At 38.9% G+C, this 19,467-nt stretch overlaps 1 protein-coding gene across 8 annotated transcripts in view; it reads left to right on the top strand.

Moving 5' to 3' along the window:
- Window positions 1-19,467, top strand: part of Nuggc (nuclear GTPase, germinal center associated) — a 61,319-nt gene that overhangs the window by 15,306 nt on the left and 26,546 nt on the right. For 7 of the 8 annotated variants that reach the window (XM_074055235.1, XM_074055230.1, XM_074055233.1 and 4 more), the window contains 4 exons: window positions 158-266; window positions 1,111-1,333; window positions 1,722-1,949; window positions 18,832-19,041. In XM_074055235.1, the coding sequence (XP_073911336.1) occupies window positions 158-266; window positions 1,111-1,333; window positions 1,722-1,949; window positions 18,832-19,041 (770 nt within the window). The remainder of the gene's footprint in view (window positions 1-157; window positions 267-1,110; window positions 1,334-1,721; window positions 1,950-18,831; window positions 19,042-19,467) is intronic. The other variant, XM_074055231.1, reaches the window with a different exon arrangement.

The following is a 19,467-nucleotide window of genomic DNA, read 5'->3' as shown; positions in this document are numbered from 1 at the left end:
GTAGAGAATTACCTCCAGTGGCAGATAGCCTGCTCTCTAGTTTTCATTTCATTTCTTTGTTCCCTTCTCTGTAGTATTCAGCAGACTCCTCCTCTGGAGACTTAGTAGTTAAACCCTGCCGGGTACATCCCAGGTAATAGATTTCTGTTGATTCCAGATGAAAAATTGGAGTCACGGACCCGAAGGGTTTTGAGCAACACTTACCAGAAACTGATTCAGTCCATCTTCCTGGACGACGGCATTCCTAATGGAGTCAAATATCTTATGTGAGTCTGAAATCTGTACCTTCCAATCCAGTGTTTTTCCTTCCACCTCTCCCCTTCCCCTCTTAGTTTCATTTAGAAACTGAGCAAAGAAGACTGAGAAGCTCTGTAGCTATTATTTGTATCTGTTATTATCATTGACAGTGGTCATCCATTGTGTTGTCACTCCTGTCTGGTAATCTGCTAAATCCTTTACAGATACCTGGGGGTTTTATTTTGTTTCATTTTGTTTTTGTTTTGTGGTGCTGAGGCTTCCAGTATGCTATGTAACCCTTTATCACTGAGCTACCCCCAGTCCTCCAATTTCATTTTATACTCTCAACAACCCTATAGAGTAGAAATCCTTATAATCACCCTATATTACTGAAATTGAGGCTCAGAGAGGCTAAGACATTGAGCAAAAGCAAAAGCCTAGACTGTGCGACTCTGAGAAAGTGTCCCCAACTATTGTGTGCCAAGGCCACAATTTTTCCTTCACAGTAATAATTGATACATGAGAGCCCACTCGGAGCAACCTTTATGGGTTGCTCCTTATACTACTTTACCTCTGTGTATGTTTTATTAGGAGCAAGAATATGCAATTTCCATAGAACACAAAGAAGAATGATTCACATCTGTAATAAAGCACAGAGTTGTGGAGAGTTATCTTTATCAAGTATTTTTGCAAGTCTCATTTGCTCCCCAGGCCATCTCAGTATAGTAAATGGATTAATGTCCCCCTTTGATGAAGACGAGGGTAGAGACCTGGAAGGATGTAATGAGTTGCCCAGGATTTAACTCAGATACTTTGCATTCTGCCCTGATATTTTTCTTTCTATACTTAATGTGCATTTTAAAATTGATGTAGAAACAGGCTTCTTGCCTTGATTGAAAAACCACCATTGGACCCAATCTACATTGGGTTATTGGGAAGCACTGGGGCTGGAAAAAGCTCCCTGATCAATGCCATCATCCAGCAAGCAATGTTCCTGCCAGTGTCTGGAGAAAGCATTTGTACTTCATGTATTGTACAAGTGAGTTCAGGCTGCTGTGAGCAGTACGAGGCCAAAATCCACCTTCTCTCTGACCAGGTAAGTACTCCCTTCCTCCCTCTCCCTTTCCTTCCTCCCTCCCTTCCTCTTTTCCTTCTCTTCCTTTTCTCCCTTTTTTCATTTTCCCTTCTCACTCTCTCTCTCAGAGATTAACATATTCCTAATAAATATAGCTCATGCCTTTGTTGAATGAAAAGGACATAATGCAGAATGGAAAGTTCAGGAGAGTGAGAGGAGGGTTTTGGCCCAAGTTCTGTGGCAGCAACTATGGGACTTTGGGCCAGCCATTTTCATCCACAAAACAAAGGGATTGGAGTAGCTGCTCTTAGGTTTTCTGAATGTACGTCTCCACAGGGCTCTGTCCTCCTTTTGTTACTGTTTCCTCTGTCTGTGTCAAGAGGGCTATGGTCCTACTTTTCTTTGGCAGGAGTGGAAGGAGGAACTAAAGAACTTGACTAAACTCCTGCATGGGACTGAGGAGCTTGGTGAAGAAGCTGACACATGGGATAGGGATGATGCCATGGACGAAGCCACCTGGAAGCTACAGATGATCTATGGAACCGGGGCAGAAAGTAGGAAATATGAGGACTTACTAAGGGCAAAGCCCAAAGGGAAGATTCCCACCTCAAGAATCATCACTCTCAAGGCAGAAGAGGTAGCTTAGAATTTTTCTTTCTTTATCATACCATGGATCTAAAGTATAACAGTTGAATCTATTTAGGGCAATTTCCCAAGGTACAATATTTTTTATTGGAAATAAATTGGTACCCAAGTCAGAGTTACCTATGACCCAAGTTGCCTTTCATTATATATTGCTGTCAAAGGGAAATCTTTGGTGTCTAATGGGGGAGCTTTTGTGCTCAGAAAAGAGTATGTACAGTTAATTGAGAATTAATTGATGTTGTCTTTTTTTTCTGTCCCAAATTTATTTAATTGCAAAATTCACTTATTTCCATTTTTTTATTCATATGTGCATACAATGTTTGGGTCATTTCTTCCCCCTCTCCCCACCCCCTCCATTACCACCCCACACCCCATCTCTCTCCCCACCACCCCCTCGATACTCGGCAGAAACTATTTTGCCCTTATCTCTAATTTTGTTGGAGAGAGAGTATAAGCAATAATAGGAAGGACCAAGGATTTTTGCTAGTTGAGATAAGGATAGCTATACAGGGAGTTGCCTCACATTCATTTCCTGTGCATGTGTGTTACCTTCTAGGTTAATTCTTCTTGATTTAACCTTTTCTCTAGTTCCTGGTCCCCTTCTCCTATTGGCCTCAGTTGCTTTTAAAGTAGCTGCTTTAGTTTCTCTGCATTGAGGGCAACAAATGCTATCTAGTTTTTTAGGTGTCTTACCTATCCTCACCCCTCCCTTGTGTGCTCTCACTTTTATCATGTGCTCAAAGTCCAATCCCCTTGTTGTGTTTGCCCTTGATCTAATGTCCGCATATGAGGGAGAACATATGATTTTTGGTCTTTTGGGCCAGGCTAACCTCACTCAGAATGATGTTCTCCAATTTTATCCATTTACCTGCTAATGATAACATTTCATTCTTCTTCATGACTGCATAAAATTCCATTGTGTATAAATACCACATTTTCTTAATCCATTCGTCAGTAGTGGGGCATCTTGGCTGTTTCCATAACTTGGCTATTGTGAATAGTGCCGCAATAAACATGGGCGTGCAGGTGCCTCTGGAGTAACCTGTGTCACAGTCTTTTGGGTATATCCCCAAGAGTGGTGTTGCTGGATCAAATGGTAGATCAATGTTTAGCTTTTTAAGTAGCCTCCCAATTTTTTTCCAGAGTGGTTGTACTAGTTTACATTCCCACCAGCAGTGTAAGAGGGTTCCTTTTTCCCCGCATCCTCGCCAACACCTGTTGTTGGTGGTGTTGCTGATGATGGCTATTCTAACAGGGGTGAGGTGGAATCTTAGCGTGGTTTTAATTTGCATTTCCTTTATTGCTAGAGATGGTAAGCATTTTTTCATGTGTCTTTTGGCCATTTGAATTTCTTCTTTTGAGAAAGTTCTGTTTAGTTCACTTGCCCATTTCTTTATTGGTTCATTAATTTTGGGAGAATTTAGTTTTTTAAGTTCCCTATATATTCTGGTTATCAGTCCTTTGTCTGATGTGTAGCTGGCAAATATTTTCTCCCACTCTGTGTATGGTCTCTTCAGTTTAGAGACCATTTCTTTTGTTGAGCAGAAGATTTTTAGTTTTATGAAGTCTCATTTATCTATGCTATCTCTTAGTTGCTGTGCTGCTGGGGTTCCATTGAGAAAGTTCTTACCTATACCTATTAATTCTAGAGTATTTCCTACTCTTTCCTGTATCAACTTTAGAGTTTGGGGTCTGATATTAAGATCTTTGATCCATTTTGAGTTAATATTGGTATAGGGTGATATACTTGGATCTAGTTTCAGTTTTTTGCAGACTGCTACCCAGTTTTCCCAGCAGTTTTTGTTGAAGAGGCTGCTATTTCTCCATCATATATTTTTAGCTCCTTTGTCAAAGACAAGTTGGTTATAGTTGTGTGGCTTTATATCTGGGTCCTCTATTCTGTTCCACTGGTCTTCACGTCTGTTTTTGTGCCAGTACCATGCTGTTTTTATTGTTATTGCTTTGTAATGTAGTTTGAAGTCAGGTATCGTGATACCGCCTGCATTGTTCTTTTGACTGAGTATTGCCTTGGCTATTTGTGGCCTCTTGTGTTTCCATATAAATTTAACAGTAGATTTTTCAATCTCTTTAATAAATGTCATTGGAATTTTGATGGGAATTACATTAAACATGTAGATTACTTTTGGGAGTATAGACATTTTTACTATGTTGATTCTACCAATCCATGAGCATGGGAGATCTCTCCACTTTCTATAGTCTTCCTCAATCTCTTTCTTCAGAAGGGTATAGTTTTCCTCATAGAGGTCATTCACATCCTTTGTTAGGTTTTTGTTTTGTTTTGTTTTGTTTTTTTTCTTTTTTTTTTTCATTTTTCTTTTATTATTCATATGTGCATACAAGGCTTGGTTTATTTCTCCCCCCTGCCCCCACCCCCTTCCTTACCACCCACTCCACACCCTCCCGCTCCCCCCCTCAATACCCAGCAGAAACTATTTTGCCCTTATCTCTAATTTTGTTGTAGAGAGAGTATGAGCAATAATAGGAAGGAACAAGGGGTTTTGCTGGTTGAGATAAGGATAGCTATACAGGGCATTGACTCACATTGATTTCCTGTGCGTGGGTGTTACCTTCTAGGTTAATTCTTTTTAATCTAACCTTTTCTCTAGTTCCTGGTCCCCTTTTCCTATTGGCCTCAGTTGCTTTAAGGTATCTGCTTTAGTTTCTCTGCATTGAGGGCAACAAATGCTAGCTAGTTTTTTAGGTGTCTTAACTATCCTCACCCCTCCCTTGTGTGCTCTCGCTTTTATCATGTGCTCAAAGTCCAATCCCCTTGTTGTGTGTGCCCTTGATCTAATGTCCACATATGAGGGAGAACATACGATTTTTGGTCTTTTGAGCCAGGCTAACCTCACTCAGAATGATGTTCTCCAATTCCATCCATTTACCAGCGAATGATAACATTTCGTTCTTCTTCATGGCTGCATAAAATTCCATTGTGTATAGATACCACATTTTCTTAATCCATTCGTCAGTGCTGGGGCATCTTGGCTGTTTCCATAACTTGGCTATTGTGAATAGTGCCGCAATAAACATGGATGTGCAGGTGCCTCTGGAGTAACAGTCTTTTGGGTATATCCCCAAGAGTGGTATTGCTGGATCAAATGGTAGATCGATGTCCAGCTTTTTAAGTAGCCTCCAAATTTTTTTCCAGAGTGGTTGTACTAGTCTACATTCCCACCAACAGTGTAAGAGGGTTCCTTTTTCCCCGCATCCTCGCCAACACCTGTTGTTGGTGGTGTTGCTGATGATGGCTATTCTAACAGGGGTGAGGTGGAATCTTAGTGTGGTTTTAATTTGCATTTCCTTTATTGCTAGAGATGGTGAGCATTTTTTCATGTGTTTTCTGGCCATTTGAATTTCTTCTTTTGAGAAAGTTCTGTTTAGTTCACCTGCCCATTTCTTTATTGGTTCATTAGTTTTGGGAGAATTTAGTTTTTTAAGTTCCCTGTATATTCTGGTTATCAGTCCTTTGTCTGATGTATAGTTGGCAAATATTTTCTCCCACTCTGTGGGTGTTCTCTTCAGTTTAGAGACCATTTCTTTTGATGAACAGAAGCTTTTTAGTTTTATGAGGTCCCATTTATCTATGCTATCTCTTAGTTGCTGTGCTGCTGGGGTTCCATTGAGAAAGTTCTTACCTATGCCTACTAACTCCAGAGTATTTCCTACTCTTTCTTGTATCAACTTAAGAGTTTGGGGTCTGATATTAAGATCCTTGATCCATTTTGAGTTAATCTTGGTATAGGGTGATATACATGGATCTAGTTTCAGTTTTTTGCAGACTGCTAACCAGTTTTCCCAGCAGTTTTTGTTGAAGAGGCTGCTATTTCTCCATCGTATATTTTTAGCTCCTTTGTCAAAGATAAGTTGCTTATAGTTGTGTGGCTTCATATCTGGATCCTCTATTCTGTTCCACTGGTCTTCATGTCTGTTTTTGTGCCAGTACCATGCTGTTTTTATTATTATTGCTTTGTAATATAGTTTGAAGTCAGGTATTGTGATACCTCCTGCATTGTTCTTTTGACTGAGTATTGCCTTGGCTATTCGTGGCCTCTTGTGTTTCCATATAAATTTAACAGTAGATTTTTCAATCTCTTTGATGAATGTCATTGGAATTTTGATGGGAATTGCATTAAACATGTAGATTACTTTTGGGAGTATAGACATTTTTACTATGTTGATTCTACCAATCCGTGAGCATGGGAGATCTCTCCACTTTCTATAGTCTTCCTCAATCTCTTTCTTCAGAAGTGTATAGTTTTCCTTGTAGAGGTCTTTCACATCTTTTGTTAGGTTTACACCTAGGTATTTGATTTTTTTTGAGGCTATTGTAAATGGAATTGTTTTCATACATTCTTTTTCCGTTTGCTCATTGTTAGTGTATAGAAATGCTAATGATTTTTCTATGTTGATTTTATATCCTGCTACCTTGCTATAGCTATTGATGATGTCTAGAAGCTTCTGAGTAGAGTTTTTTGGGTCTTTAAGGTATAGGATCATGTCGTCTGCAAATAGGGATATTTTGACAGTTTCTTTACCTATTTGTATTCCTTTTATTCCTTCTTCTTGCCTAATTGCTCTGGCTAGGAATTCCAGTACTATGTTGAATAGGAGTGGAGATAGTGGGCATCCTTGTCTGGTTCCTGATTTTAGAGGGAATGGTTTTAATTTTTCTCCGTTAAGTATAATGCTGGCTGTAGGTTTGTCATATATAGCTTTTATAATGTTGAGGAACTTTCCTTCTATTCCTAGTTTTCTTAGAGCTTTTATCATGAAATGATGTTGGATCTTATCAAAGGCTTTTTCTGCATCTATTGAGATGATCAAGTGGTTTTTGTCTTTGCTTCTGTTAATGTGGTTTATTACGTTTATTGATTTTCGTATGTTGAACCACCCCTGCATCCCTGGGATGAAGCCTACCTGGTCGTGGTGAATAATCTTTTTGATGTGTTGCTGAATTCGATTTGCCATTATTTTGTTGAGGATTTTTGCATCAATGTTCATTAAGGAGATTGGCCTATAGTTCTCCTTTTTGGAGGTGTCTTTGCCTGGTTTTGGGATAAGTGTAATAGTGGCTTCATAAAATGTGTTTGGCAGTTTTCCTTCCCTTTCTATTTCATGGAACAGTTTAAGGAGGGTTGGTATCAGTTCTTCTTTAAAGGTCTGATAGAATTCAGCAGAGAATCCATCAGGTCCTGGACTTTTCTTTTTGGGGAGACTCTTGATTGCTGCTTCAATTTCATTTTGTGTTATAGGTCTATTCAGGTGATTAATTTCCTCTTGGTTCAGTTTTGGATGATCATATGTATCTAGAAATCTGTCCATTTCTTTTAGATTTTCAAATTTATTTGAATATAGGTTCTCAAAGTAGTCTCTGATGATTTCCTGGACTTCCATGGTGTTTGTTGTTATCTCCCCTTTTGCATTCCTGTTTCTACTAATTTGGGTTTTTTCTCTCCTCATTTTAGTCAGGTTTGCCAGGGGTCTATCGATCTTGTTTATTTTTTCAAAGAACCAACTTTTTGTTTCATTAATTCTTTGTATGGTTTTTTTGGTTTCTATTTCGTTGATTTCAGCTCTTATTTTTATTATTTCTCTCCTTCTATTTGTTTTGGGATTTGCTTGTTCTTGTTTTTCTAGGAGTTTGAGATGTATCATTAGGTCATTGATTTGGGATCTTTCAATCTTTTTAATATATGCACTCATGGCTATAAACTTTCCTCTCAAGACTGTCTTAGCTGTGTCCCATAGGTTCTGGTAGGTTGTGTTTTCATTTTCATTGACTTCTAGGAACTTTTTAATTTCCTCTTTTATTGCATCGATGATCCATTCTTCATTAAGTAATGAGTTATTTAGTTTCCAGCTGTTTGCATGTTTTTTGTCTTTACTTTTGTTGTTGAGTTCTACTTTTACTGCATTGTGGTCAGATAGTATGCACGGTATTATTTCTATTTTCTTATATTTGCTGAGGCTTGCTTTGTGCCCTAGGATATGATCTATTTTGGAGAAGGTTCCATGGGCTGCTGAGAAGAATGTATATTGTGTAGAGGTTGGATGAAATGTTCTGTAGACATCTACTAGGTCCACTTGATCTATTGCATATTTTAGATCTTGGATTTCTTTATTGAGTTTTTGTTTGGATGACCTATCTATTGATGATAATGGAGTGTTAAAGTCTCCCACAACCACTGTGTTGGCGTTTATATATGCTTTTAGGTCTTTCAGGGTATGTTTGATGAAATTGGGTGCATTGACATTGGGTGCGTACAGATTGATGATTATTATTTCCTTTTCGTCTATTTCCCCTTTTATTAGTATGGAATGTCCTTCTTTATCTCGTTTGATCAATGTAGGTTTGAAGTCTACTTTGTCAGAGATAAGTATTGCTACTCCTGCTTGTTTTCGGGGGCCATTGGCTTGGTAAATCTTCTTCCAGCCTTTCATCCTAAGCATATGCTTATTTCTGTCGGTGAGATGAGTCTCCTGTAAGCAACAAATTGTTGGATCTTCTTTTTTAATCCATTTTGTCAAACGGTGTCTTTTGATGGGTGAATTAAGTCCATTAACATTAAGTGTTAGTACTGATAGGTATGTGGTGATTCCTGCCATTTAGTTATCTTAGTTGTTTGAAGGTTTGATTGTGTGTACCTAACTTGATGTTACTCTCTACTGTCTTGCTTTTTCTTATCCTGTGGTTTGGTGCTGCCTGCCTTTTCATGGTTAAGTTGGGTGTCACTTTCTGTGTGCAGGATCCCTTGCAGAATCTTTTGTAATGGTGGCTTTGTGGTCACATATTGTTTTAGTTTCTGCTTATCATGGAAGACTTTTATTGCTCCATCTATTTTGAATGATAGCTTTGCTGGGTAGAGTATCCTGGGGTTGAAGTTATTTTCATTCAGTGCCCGGAAGATCTCACCCCACGCTCTTCTTGCTTTTAATGTTTCTGTTGAGAAGTCTGCTGTGATTTTGATGGGTTTACCTTTGTATGTTACTTGTTTTTTCTCTCTTGCAGCCTTCAATATTCTTTCCTTAGTTTCTGAACTTGTTGTTTTAATCATGATATGTCGTGGAGTAGTTCTATTTTGATCTGGTCTGTTTGGTGTCCTGGAGGCCTCTTGCATTTGTATGGGAATATCTTTCTCTAGATTTGGGAAATTTTCCGTTATTATTTTGTTGAATATATTACGCATTCCCTTCGCTTGCACCTCTTCTCCTTCTTCGATGCCCATGATTCTCAAGTTTGGTCTTTTGATGGAGTCGGTGAGTTCTTGCATTTTCTTTTCACAGGTCTTGAGTTGTTTAATTAGTAGTTCTTCAGTTTTTCCTTTAATTACCATTTCATCTTCAAGTTCTGAGATTCTGTCTTCTGTTTGTTCTATTCTGCTGGATTGGCCTTCCGTTTTGTTTTGCAGTTCTGTTTCGTTCTTTTTTCTGAGGTTTTCCATATCCTGGCTGTTTTCTTCTTTATTGTTGTCTATTTTTGTCCTGAGTTCATTTATCCATTTATTCATTGTGTTCTCTCTTTCATTTTGGTGTTTATACAGTGCTTCTATGGTTTCCTTTATTTCTTCTTTTGCTTTTTCAAATTCTCTATTTTTATTGTCTTGGAATTTCTTGAGTGTCTCCTGTACATTTTGGTTGACCCTATCCAGTATCATCTCTATAAAATTCTCATTGAGTACTTGTAGTATGTCTTCTTTTAAATTATTCTTGTAGGCTTCATTGGGTCCTTTGGCATAGTTTATCTTCATTTTGTTGGAGTCTGGCTCTGAGTTTCTGTTCTCTTCATTCCCCTCTGGTTCCTGTACTAATTTTTTGCTGTGGGGAAACTGGTTTCCTTGTTTTTTCTGTCTTCCTGTCATTGTCCTTGGTGTTGTTACTGTCCCTGTACTGTGTGTAATTAAGTATTTTCTAGCTTGTAATAATAACAATGGTAATATTGAGAATGGAAGAGTGAGCTGAGATGGAAAGCAAGAAGTTAAAGAAAAGGGGAAAACAAATATACAGACAAGAGGGAGAAAGCAGAACAAGGTATCAGACAAGAGAGTTTCAAAGGTATAAACAGGGAGTGTTAGTGTACTAATCGACAGTAAGCTGAACAGACAATAGAGTGACAGAGAGAGGATTGAAAATCTAAGATAAAAAAAATAAAAAATAAGTATATGAAAGTAATATCTATTTATAAAAATGAATTAAAATAAAATGGAAAATAGAAAATTAAAAAAAACAAAAAAAACCCAAAAAACCAAAAAACTTCCAAGTTTATATGCAATGCAATTTCAGTCTTAATGATTTGGATGTCTGTCTCAATCTCCAGTCCTGGAGTTGGTGCCTCAGATGTTGTTCTGTAGTTGTCTCATCAAAGGGGATGCATAAAGTAGAACAAAACTACACTCACACACATACAGAAGAAAAAAAAAAAAAAAAGCCCCACCAAGTGTCCCCAGTTCAAATGCAATACAGTTTCAGTAAGTTTTTCGGCTTGCAGGTGTAATTCGGTTGTTCTCTCATCAAAGGTAGGGAGAAAAAGAAAAAAAAGCGTCTGGAGGCAGTTCTGAGAGTGGTATCTGCAACTGTGGCTTGCCTGCCTGCTGCTCTCAGCCTGTAGCTGGCGGCGTTATTTATGCAGATCTCTGGGGTGAGCTAGTGCTCACCTGGTCCCACAGGCTTTGTTTGCTCAGAGTTCTCCTGTGCGGGGGAGGGGGGCCTCTGCTACAGGCTTTTCCCTTTCCAAGCACTGGGAAAGGCGACACTGCCCCGCGTTGTCAGGCCTGCGTGTTTATTTACAGTTCACGTGGGAAGTGGGTCTTCCCTCCTCTCACAAGCTTCCCCGCTCCTGGTTGCTGGGCGCGCGCCCCGCTCCCGCCAGAGCCTCTCCGGCCCGCCCGGCTCGTTTATTTACAGTCCCGGGAAGGGTTCCCTTCCCCCAGTCTTCAGCGCTCAGGGCGCCCCACCCTCTTTCCAGCGTGTCTTAACTGTTCTTATTGCTTAGTACTCAGTTTCTCTTTTTTTCCCGGGTGGAGGTCAGTCTGTCCAGGGGGCTATGCTGCTCTGGCCCAGGCTTGTCTGTGGGGGAACCGCGGTACCGCGAAGCTCACCTGGTCCGCGTCTTCCCAGGCAGTATGGGCGCCGGCCACTGGCGGCCCGGGGGCCTCCTCGGTTCTCCGTTTAACGTGAAGTGGAGATTCTCTGCGCCGGCTGGAGATGTGGAGGAGTCAAAGTTATGCCTTTTCTCGGTGATTATGCCTGCAAAGTGTGTCTCCAGCGTCTCTCCAAGATTTCACTATAGGAGGGTCGCTTTCTGCTTCCTCCCTCTAGCCGCCATCTTCTATGCATTCCCTTTGTTAGGTTTACACCTAGGTATTTGATTTTTTTGAGGCTATTGTAAATGGAATTGTTTTCATATATTCTTTCTCAGTTTGTTCATTGTTAGTGTATAGAAATGCTAATGATTTTTCTATGTTGATTTTATGTTCTGCTACCTTGCTGTAGCTATTGATGGTGTCTATGAGCTTTTGAGTAGAGTTTTTTGGGACTTTAAGGTATAGGATCATGTCGTCTGCAAATAGGGATATTTTAATAGTTTCTTTACCTATTTGTATTCCTTTTATTCCTTCTTCTTGCCTAATTGCTCTGGCTAGGAATTCTAGTACTATGTTGAATAGGAGTGGAGATAGTGGGCATCCTTGTCTAGTTCCTGATTTTGGAGGGGATGGTTTCAGTTTTCCTCCATTAAGTATAATGCTGGCTGTAGGTTTGTCATATATAGCTTTTATAATGTTGAGGTACTTTCCTTCTATTCCTAGTTTTCTTAGAGCTTTTATCATGAAGTGGTGTTGGATCTTATCAAAGGCTTTTTCTGCATCTATTGAGATGATCCAGTGGTTTTTGTCTTTGTTTCTATTAATGTGGTTTATTACGTTTATTGATTTTCGTATGTTGAACCACCCCTGCATTCCTGGGATGAAGCCTACTTGGTCGTGGTGAATGATATTTTTGATGTGTTGTTGAATTTGGTTTGCCATTATTTTATTGAGTATTTTTGCATCAGTGTTCATTAAGGAGATTGGCCTATAGTTCTCCTTTTTGGAGGTGTCTTTGCCTGGTTTTGGGATAAGTGTAATAGTGGCTTCATAAAATGTGTTAGGCAGTTTTCCTTCCCTTTCTATTTTGTGGAACAGTTTAAGGAGGGTTCGTGTCTGTTCTTCTTTAAAGGTCTGATAGAATTCAGCAGAGAATCCATCAGGTCCTGGACTTTTCTTTTTTGCTGCTTCAATTTCATTTTGTGTTATAGATCTATTCAGGTGATTAATATCCTCTTGGTTCAGTTTTGGATGATCAGATGTGTCTAGAAATCTGTCCATTTCTGTAAGATTTTTGAATTTATTTGAATATAGGTTCTTGAAGTAGTCTCTGATGATTTCCTGGACTTCGATGGTGTTTGTTGTTATCTCCCCTTTTGCATTCCTGATTCTACTAATATGGAGTTTTTCCTCTCCTCATTTTAGTAAGGTTTGCCAGGGGTCTGTCGATCTTGTTTAGTTTTTCAAAGAACCAACTTTTTGTTTCATTAATTCTTGTATGGTTTTTTGGTTTCTATTTCATTGATTTCAGCTCTTATATTTATTATTTCTCTCCTTCTATTTGTTTTGGGATTTGCTTGTTCTTGTTTTTCTAGGAGTTTGAGATGTATCATTAGGTCATTGATTTGGGATCTTTCAGTCTTTTTAATATATGCACTCATGGCTATAAATTTTCCTCTCAGGACTGCCTTTGCTGTGTCCCATAGGTTCCAGTAGATTGTGTTTTTATTTTCATTGACTTTCAGGAACTTTTTAATTTCCTCTTTTATTTCATCAATGACCCATTGTTCATTAAGTAATGAGTTATTCAGTTTCCAGCTGTTTGCATGTTTTTTGTCTTTACTTTTGTTCTTGAGTTCTAGTTTTATTGCATTGTGTTCAGATAGAATGCATGGTATAATTTCTATTTTCTATTTGCTGAGGTTTGCTTTGTGCCCTAGGATATGATCTATTTTGGAGAAGGTTCCATGGGCTACTGAGAAGAATGTATATTGTGTAGAAGTTGGATGAAATGTTCTGTAGACATCAAGTAGGTCCATTTGATGTATTATATATTTTAGATCTAGGATTTCCTTATTAATTTTTTGTTTGGATAACCTATCTATTGATGATAATGGGGTGTTAAAGTCTCCCACGACCACTGTGTTGGAGTTAATATATGTTTTTAGGTCCTTCACGGTATGTTTGATGAAATTGGGTGCATTGACATTGGGTGCATATAGGTTGATAATTGTTATTTCCTTTTGGTCTATTTCCCCTTTTATTAGTATGGAATGTCCTTCTTTATCTCATGTGATCAATGTAGGTTTGAAGTCTACTTTGTCAGAGATAAGTATTGCTACTCCTGCCTGTTTTCGGGGGCCATTGGCTTGGTAAATCTTCTTCCAGCCTTTCATTCTGAGCCTATGCTTATTTCTGTCGGTGAGATGGGTCTCCTGTAAGCACAAATTGTTGGATCTTCCTTTTTAATTCAGTTCGTCAAATGGTGCCTTTTGATGGGGGAATTAAGTCCACTAACATTAAGTGTTAGTATTGATAGGTATGTGGTGATTCCTGTCATTTAATTGTCTGAGTTGTTTGAAGGTTTGATTGTGTGTACCTAAGTTGAGGTTACTTCTACTTTCTTGCTTTTTCTTTTCCTATAGTTTGATGCTGCCTGCCCTTTCGTGGTTATGTTTGGTTTCACTTTCTGTGTGCAGAATTCCTTGAAGAATCTATTGTAGTGGTGGCTTTGTGGTCACATACTGTTTTAGTTTCTGCTTATCAGGGAAGACTTTTATTGCTCCATCTATTTTGAATGATAGTTTTGCTGGGTAGAGTATCCTAGGGTTGAAGTTATTTTCATTCAGTGCCTGGAAGATCTCACCCCAAGCCCTTCTTGCCTTTAATGTTTCTGTTGAGAAGTCTGCTGTTATTTTGATGGGTTTACCTTTGTATGTTATTTGTTTTTTCTCTCTTACAGCCTCAATATTCTTTCCCTAGTTTCTGAACTTGTTGTTTTAATGATGATATGCCATGGGATGTTTCTATTTTGATCTGGTCTGTTTGGTGTTCTGGAGGCCTCTTGCATCTGTATGGGAATAGATTTCTGTAGATTTGGGAAATTTTCTGTTATTATTTTGTTGAGTATATTACACATTCCCTTTGCTTGCACCTCTTCTCCTTCTTCGGTGCCCATGATTCTCAGGTTTGGTCTTTGATGGAGTCGGTGAGTTCTTGCATTTTCTTTTCACAGGTCTTGAGTTGTTTAACTAATAGTTCTTTGGTTTTTCCTTTAATTACCATTTCATTTTCAATTCCTGAGATTCTGTCTTCTGTTTGTTCTATTCTGCTGGATTGACCTTCCGTTTTGTTTTGCAATTCTGTTTCGTTCTTTTTTCTGAGGTTTTCCATATCCTGAGTCCCTTCCTTTTTAATGTTGTCTATTTTTGTCCTGAGTTCATTTATCTCTTTATTAATCGTGTTCTTTGTTTCACTTTGGTGTTTATACAGTGCTTCTATGGTTTCTTTTATTTCTTCTTGTGCTTTCTCAAATTCTCTATTTTTGTTATCTTGGAATTTCTTGAGTGTCTCCTGTACATGTTGGTTGACCATATCCAGTATCATCTCTATAAAATTCTCATTGATTATCTGTAGTATTTCTTCTTTTAGATTGTTCTTGTGGGTTTCATTGGGTTCTTTGGCATAGTTTATCTTCATTTTGTTGGAGTCTGGATCTGAGTATCTGTTTTCTTCATTTCCCTCTGGTTCCTGTACTAATTTTTTGCTCTGGGGAAACTGGTTTTCCTGTTTTTTCTGTCTTCCCATCATTGCCCTTGGTGTTGTTACTGTCCCTGTACTGTATGCAATTAAGTATTTTCTAGCTTGTAATAGTAACAATGGTGATATTTAGAATGGAAGGGTGAGAGGAGATGGAAAGCAAAGAAGTTAAAGAAAAAGGGAAAACCAAATAAACAAACAAGTAGAAAAAACAAAACAAAAAACCAAAAAAGTTTCAAAGATATAAACAGGGAGAAATAGTGTACTAATCAACAGTAAGCTGAACAGGCATTAGAGAGACAGAGAGAGGACTGAAAATAAAAAATGAAGAAAATAAAAATAAAAATACTAAATGAAAAAAAAATACAATAAACGTAAAAAAAATCTCCAAGTTCAAATGCAATAAAGTTTCAGTCTTAATAATTTTGATGTTTGTCCCTCAGCCTCCAATCCTGGAGATGATGTCTCAGAAGTAGTTCTGTCGTTGTCTCATCAAAGGGGGAAAAAACTCAAAAAGCAAAACAAAACAAAACAGCACAAAACAAAAAAGACCCCACAAAGTGTTCCAAGTTCAAATGCAATACAGTTTCAGTAAGTTTTTCAGCATGCAGGTGTAGTTTGGTTGTTGTCTCATCAAAGGTAGGGAGAGGAAAAAAAAGAGTCTGGAAACAGTTCTGTGAATGGCTATCTGAGGCTGTGGCTTGCCTGCCCCCTGCTGTCAGCCTGCTGTTGCTGGAGGCTTTATTTATGCAGATCTCAGGAGTGAGCTTAGCACTCACCTGGCCCCTCAGGCTTTGTTTACTTAGAGTTCTCCTGGGTGGTGACTCCTACAAGCTTTCCCCTTTCCAAGCACACTGGGGGAGGTGACACTGCACCAGCTTTCTCAGGCCTGCGTGTTTATTTACAGTTCACATGGGAGGTGGGTCTTCCCCCCCTCCTGTGGAGTTTTCCTCCCACTGCCACTTTTACAAGCGTTCCCGCTCCTGATTGCTGGGCGTGTGCTGCTGCTCCTGCCTTCTCTGGCCAGCTTGTTTATTTACAGTTCCAGGAGGAATTTCCCCTCCCCCCCTCTTCGGCACTCAGGGCACCCTGCCCTCTTTGCTATGTGTCTTTTTTGTTGTTATTGCTTATTATTCAGGTTTTTTTCTTTTTTCCCTGGGTGGGGGTCAATCTGTCTAGGGGGCTATGCTGATCTGGCCCAGGGTTGTCTGTGGAAGTACCACGTACCACTTAGCTCACCTTGTGGTCTGCATCTTCCCAAGCCATCTGGGTGCTGCCGTCTGGTGGCGGCGCGGGAGCCCTCCTGGTTTCTCCGTTTAACGTGAGGTGGAGATGCTATGCACAGGCTGGAGGTGTGGAGGAGTCAACGTTTTGCCTCTTCTTGGTGATTTTTCCTGTAAGGTGTATCTCCAGTGTCTCTCCAAGATTTTACTTTAGGAGGCAAGCTTTCTGCTTCCTCCCTCCATCTTCCTGCTGCCATCTTGGAATCCTCAAGGTTGTCTTTTGACTGCAAATGATTTTTAAAAAAGAGAGATAAGGGCTTAAGCAAATAGGTGTCTATTCATTTTCTCATGTAAGAAGTTTGGAGACAGTAGAGTCTTGATTTGGGGGTTCAACAATGTCAAGATCAACCTGTGTTTGGTCTCTTGGCCTTCCCTCATGCTTGACTCCCAGTCATAAATTGCTAGTGAAGTGCTAGACTTCACAGCAAGCCTCATGGAAAGAAGTGGTAAGACTTAGCACCAACCCTGTCCCCACTTTCATCAGGAATAAAAGCTTCCTCAGAAACACCTTTGATAAATCTGTGTAGAGATTTCATTGTTCAGAGCTGAGCCATATGGCCCTTTCTATCTGAAAGGGTGTCTGGAGAAGGTAAGAAGCAAACTTGTCCTTATTGGCTTGAATCAACTTCATTCACTACCACCTCCTGACAGATAAAAAAGAAGTCAGGATTCTTCTAGCATGGATGAAGGATAGGCAACTAGTGTACTCTTCTCATTTTCATAGTCAGTATTCATTTTATTAAGTTAAAATTCAATTTCTATAGTAAGACAAAATGTGGAACCAATGTTTGCTTTATTGTTTATGCATTTAAAAACCTAGCTTCCCTTGTTTCTTAAAATTTGTCTTTAAGATATTATTCTTTATAAGTATAGCAATTTTTGCATAAAATAAGAAACAGTTGCTTAAAACTGTTCTTAAAATAAGAACAGTTGTCCTAAAATTTAATGTTCAATTAACCCCTGAACAACAAAACAAATCCTTCTTAAATATCTAATGTTACTTATGTAATTAAATTTCCTAGGACTTTTTGTATTACAATTAAAGCTCAATATATTTGATCTTCTCAAAATATCTTAAATACTTGATAGGCATACTTAGAAGTCAAATGAATGAAACCTTTTCAAAGTACTTAGCCATCTCTTGAGAATCAACCAAATATATACATATTTTCTCCTCCTCCTTCTTTCTTCTTTCTTCTTTCTTCTTTCTTCCTTCTTCTTCTTCTTTCTTCCTTCTTCTTTCTTCCTCTTGACAGGTCTCACCATGTACCTCAGACTGGCCTTAAACTCTTGATCTTCCTGCCTCAGCCTCCTTAGGGCTTTAACTACAGGTATCCACCACACCCAGCTTTTTAGTATCCAATTCTTATATTTAAATGGATATTGCTATTAAAAATGATTATGTTCAGGCTGGGAATGTAGATGAGTGGTGGAGTGTTTCCCTAGCTTGATTCCTAACACCACCAAAAAAAAGAGATTATGTTCTTATTTCTAAAAACATAGACTGAACATATCCATCATACATAATGATTACAAAATCAATTATCTGAATACATATAACTTACACAAAGATTTCGATATACTATTAATTTCTTTGCCACCTCTGTATTTAGAAATATTCTTTCCCAGCATTACAAATTGATTTATTTAAACAAGGGGAGCAGAAGTACCATCTCAGTGAATGAGGTTACAAATTCAGGATTTCCACTGGAGATTCTACATGAGCTGAGGGAACCTGAATTCACCCTCCACAGTGGTTTGCCCTGAGCCCAGTGCATTGGGCCAAGTTCTTTTATAGAAAGGGGCTTTTTGAGCCCATACCTTTTCCTGCACTTCCCTCTTACTGTAGCTGCTTTTATTTTAAATTAAAATGTCTTAAATAACTTTTACTAGCTCCTCTTTCTCAGTTTGTCACTTTATTAGAATTGATGAATTCATTACTTTATACCCAGATTGCAACAAGTCCACTGATTTAGCCTAAACTCTTAAGAATCAACACTGTTATCTTTCTTTCTGCACCATTCTATAGACATTTACTAACAATGACCACCATATATCCCTAATGCTCTGCCTTCTGAAGTGTCCCAGTTGAGATTGACTGCCATAACTACCAACATGGATGTGTCATTGTCCCCAGATATGTTTAAGCTGGAACAGGAGGCTGAGTGCTCTCTCTCCTGTTCCACTTAACTTAAAATGTCCTGGAAAAGCCTACATATCAAGATTTTTTTTTAGTTTGAAGATACTTTTTAAAAACCTTTTTAAAGATCAATTTGCAATTTGGAAAATATGGTCACCATACACAATTGATTTTTTTATGATTACTGCTTTCTGGAATTAAAATGTTCACATTTTCCATGTGGGAGGACTCACTATCTCCAAAATTTAGAATATTGCATATTAATTAAATCAATTTTAAATCAAATGTAATTTGGAAGATAGATTTATTATCCAATGATGCTATAATTTTCCCCGAAGTCCCTTTCTAGCTGACTGGGGTTTCTTCACCTAAAAGTGAAAGAACTTGAGCTCCTAGGTCTCCAGGATCCTTCTTGGTTCTTCAGGGTCTTCTAGACTCTGGCAGAGAAGATACTAAGCCTCCTGACACCCATTGACCAGGTGCTTGTCACCATTACTCAGTATGCCTTCAGTAAGCCTGTATCATAGCCAACCTAGGAAAAGATCTGGGGAAGTGGCTGGCGCATGTGATCTTGTCCTTTCTCTTCAGGCAGGTGAGCTGTCTATCAAACTGGACCCCTACATCCGAACTCAGAGGCGAGACCGGGCTGAAGAATCAGCTGAGACACGAATCTGGCCCTTAATCAAATATGTGGAAGTGACTCTTCCTAAATCTGCACTGATTCCAGCAGGAGTTGTGCTGGTAGACATTCCAGGCACTGGTGACTTCAACAGCAAAAGGGATGAGATGTGGAAAAAGGTGACTCTCTTTCATAGAGCTTCAATCCCTCTTCCCACAATCCCACTACCCTTTATAAGCAACAAAGAATTCTCTGCTCTAAGTGACTTTGTTAGATCATTAAGATTAAATTCTACTTTCTATGTTCTAGAATGGAGTAGGGCTGGCAGAGTGGCTCAAGTGGTAGACTGCCTGCCTAGCAAGTGTGAGGCCCTGAGTTCAAACCCTAGTACTGCCAAAAAAAAAAAAAATGAAACAGAGCAGGGAAATGTCAGGATATGGGTAGAAATTGGGTAGGGAGGAATCACAGGGCAGGTCTGGAAGCTGTAACAAGGGTATGTGATATATGAGAAGGACCAGCAATAGGAAGGCCTAAGAGTTAGCATGGTAAACAGGCAGAGTGGTATAGGGAGGCCATGAACACAAAGGATGCAACAGGTGCAAAGC

This window comes from Castor canadensis, chromosome 14, assembly GCF_047511655.1.
Source record: "Castor canadensis chromosome 14, mCasCan1.hap1v2, whole genome shotgun sequence".
NCBI lineage: Eukaryota > Metazoa > Chordata > Mammalia > Rodentia > Castoridae > Castor > Castor canadensis.
The sequence above is the reverse complement of the archived record's forward strand: the minus strand, read 5'-3'. Positions and strand labels throughout refer to the sequence as shown.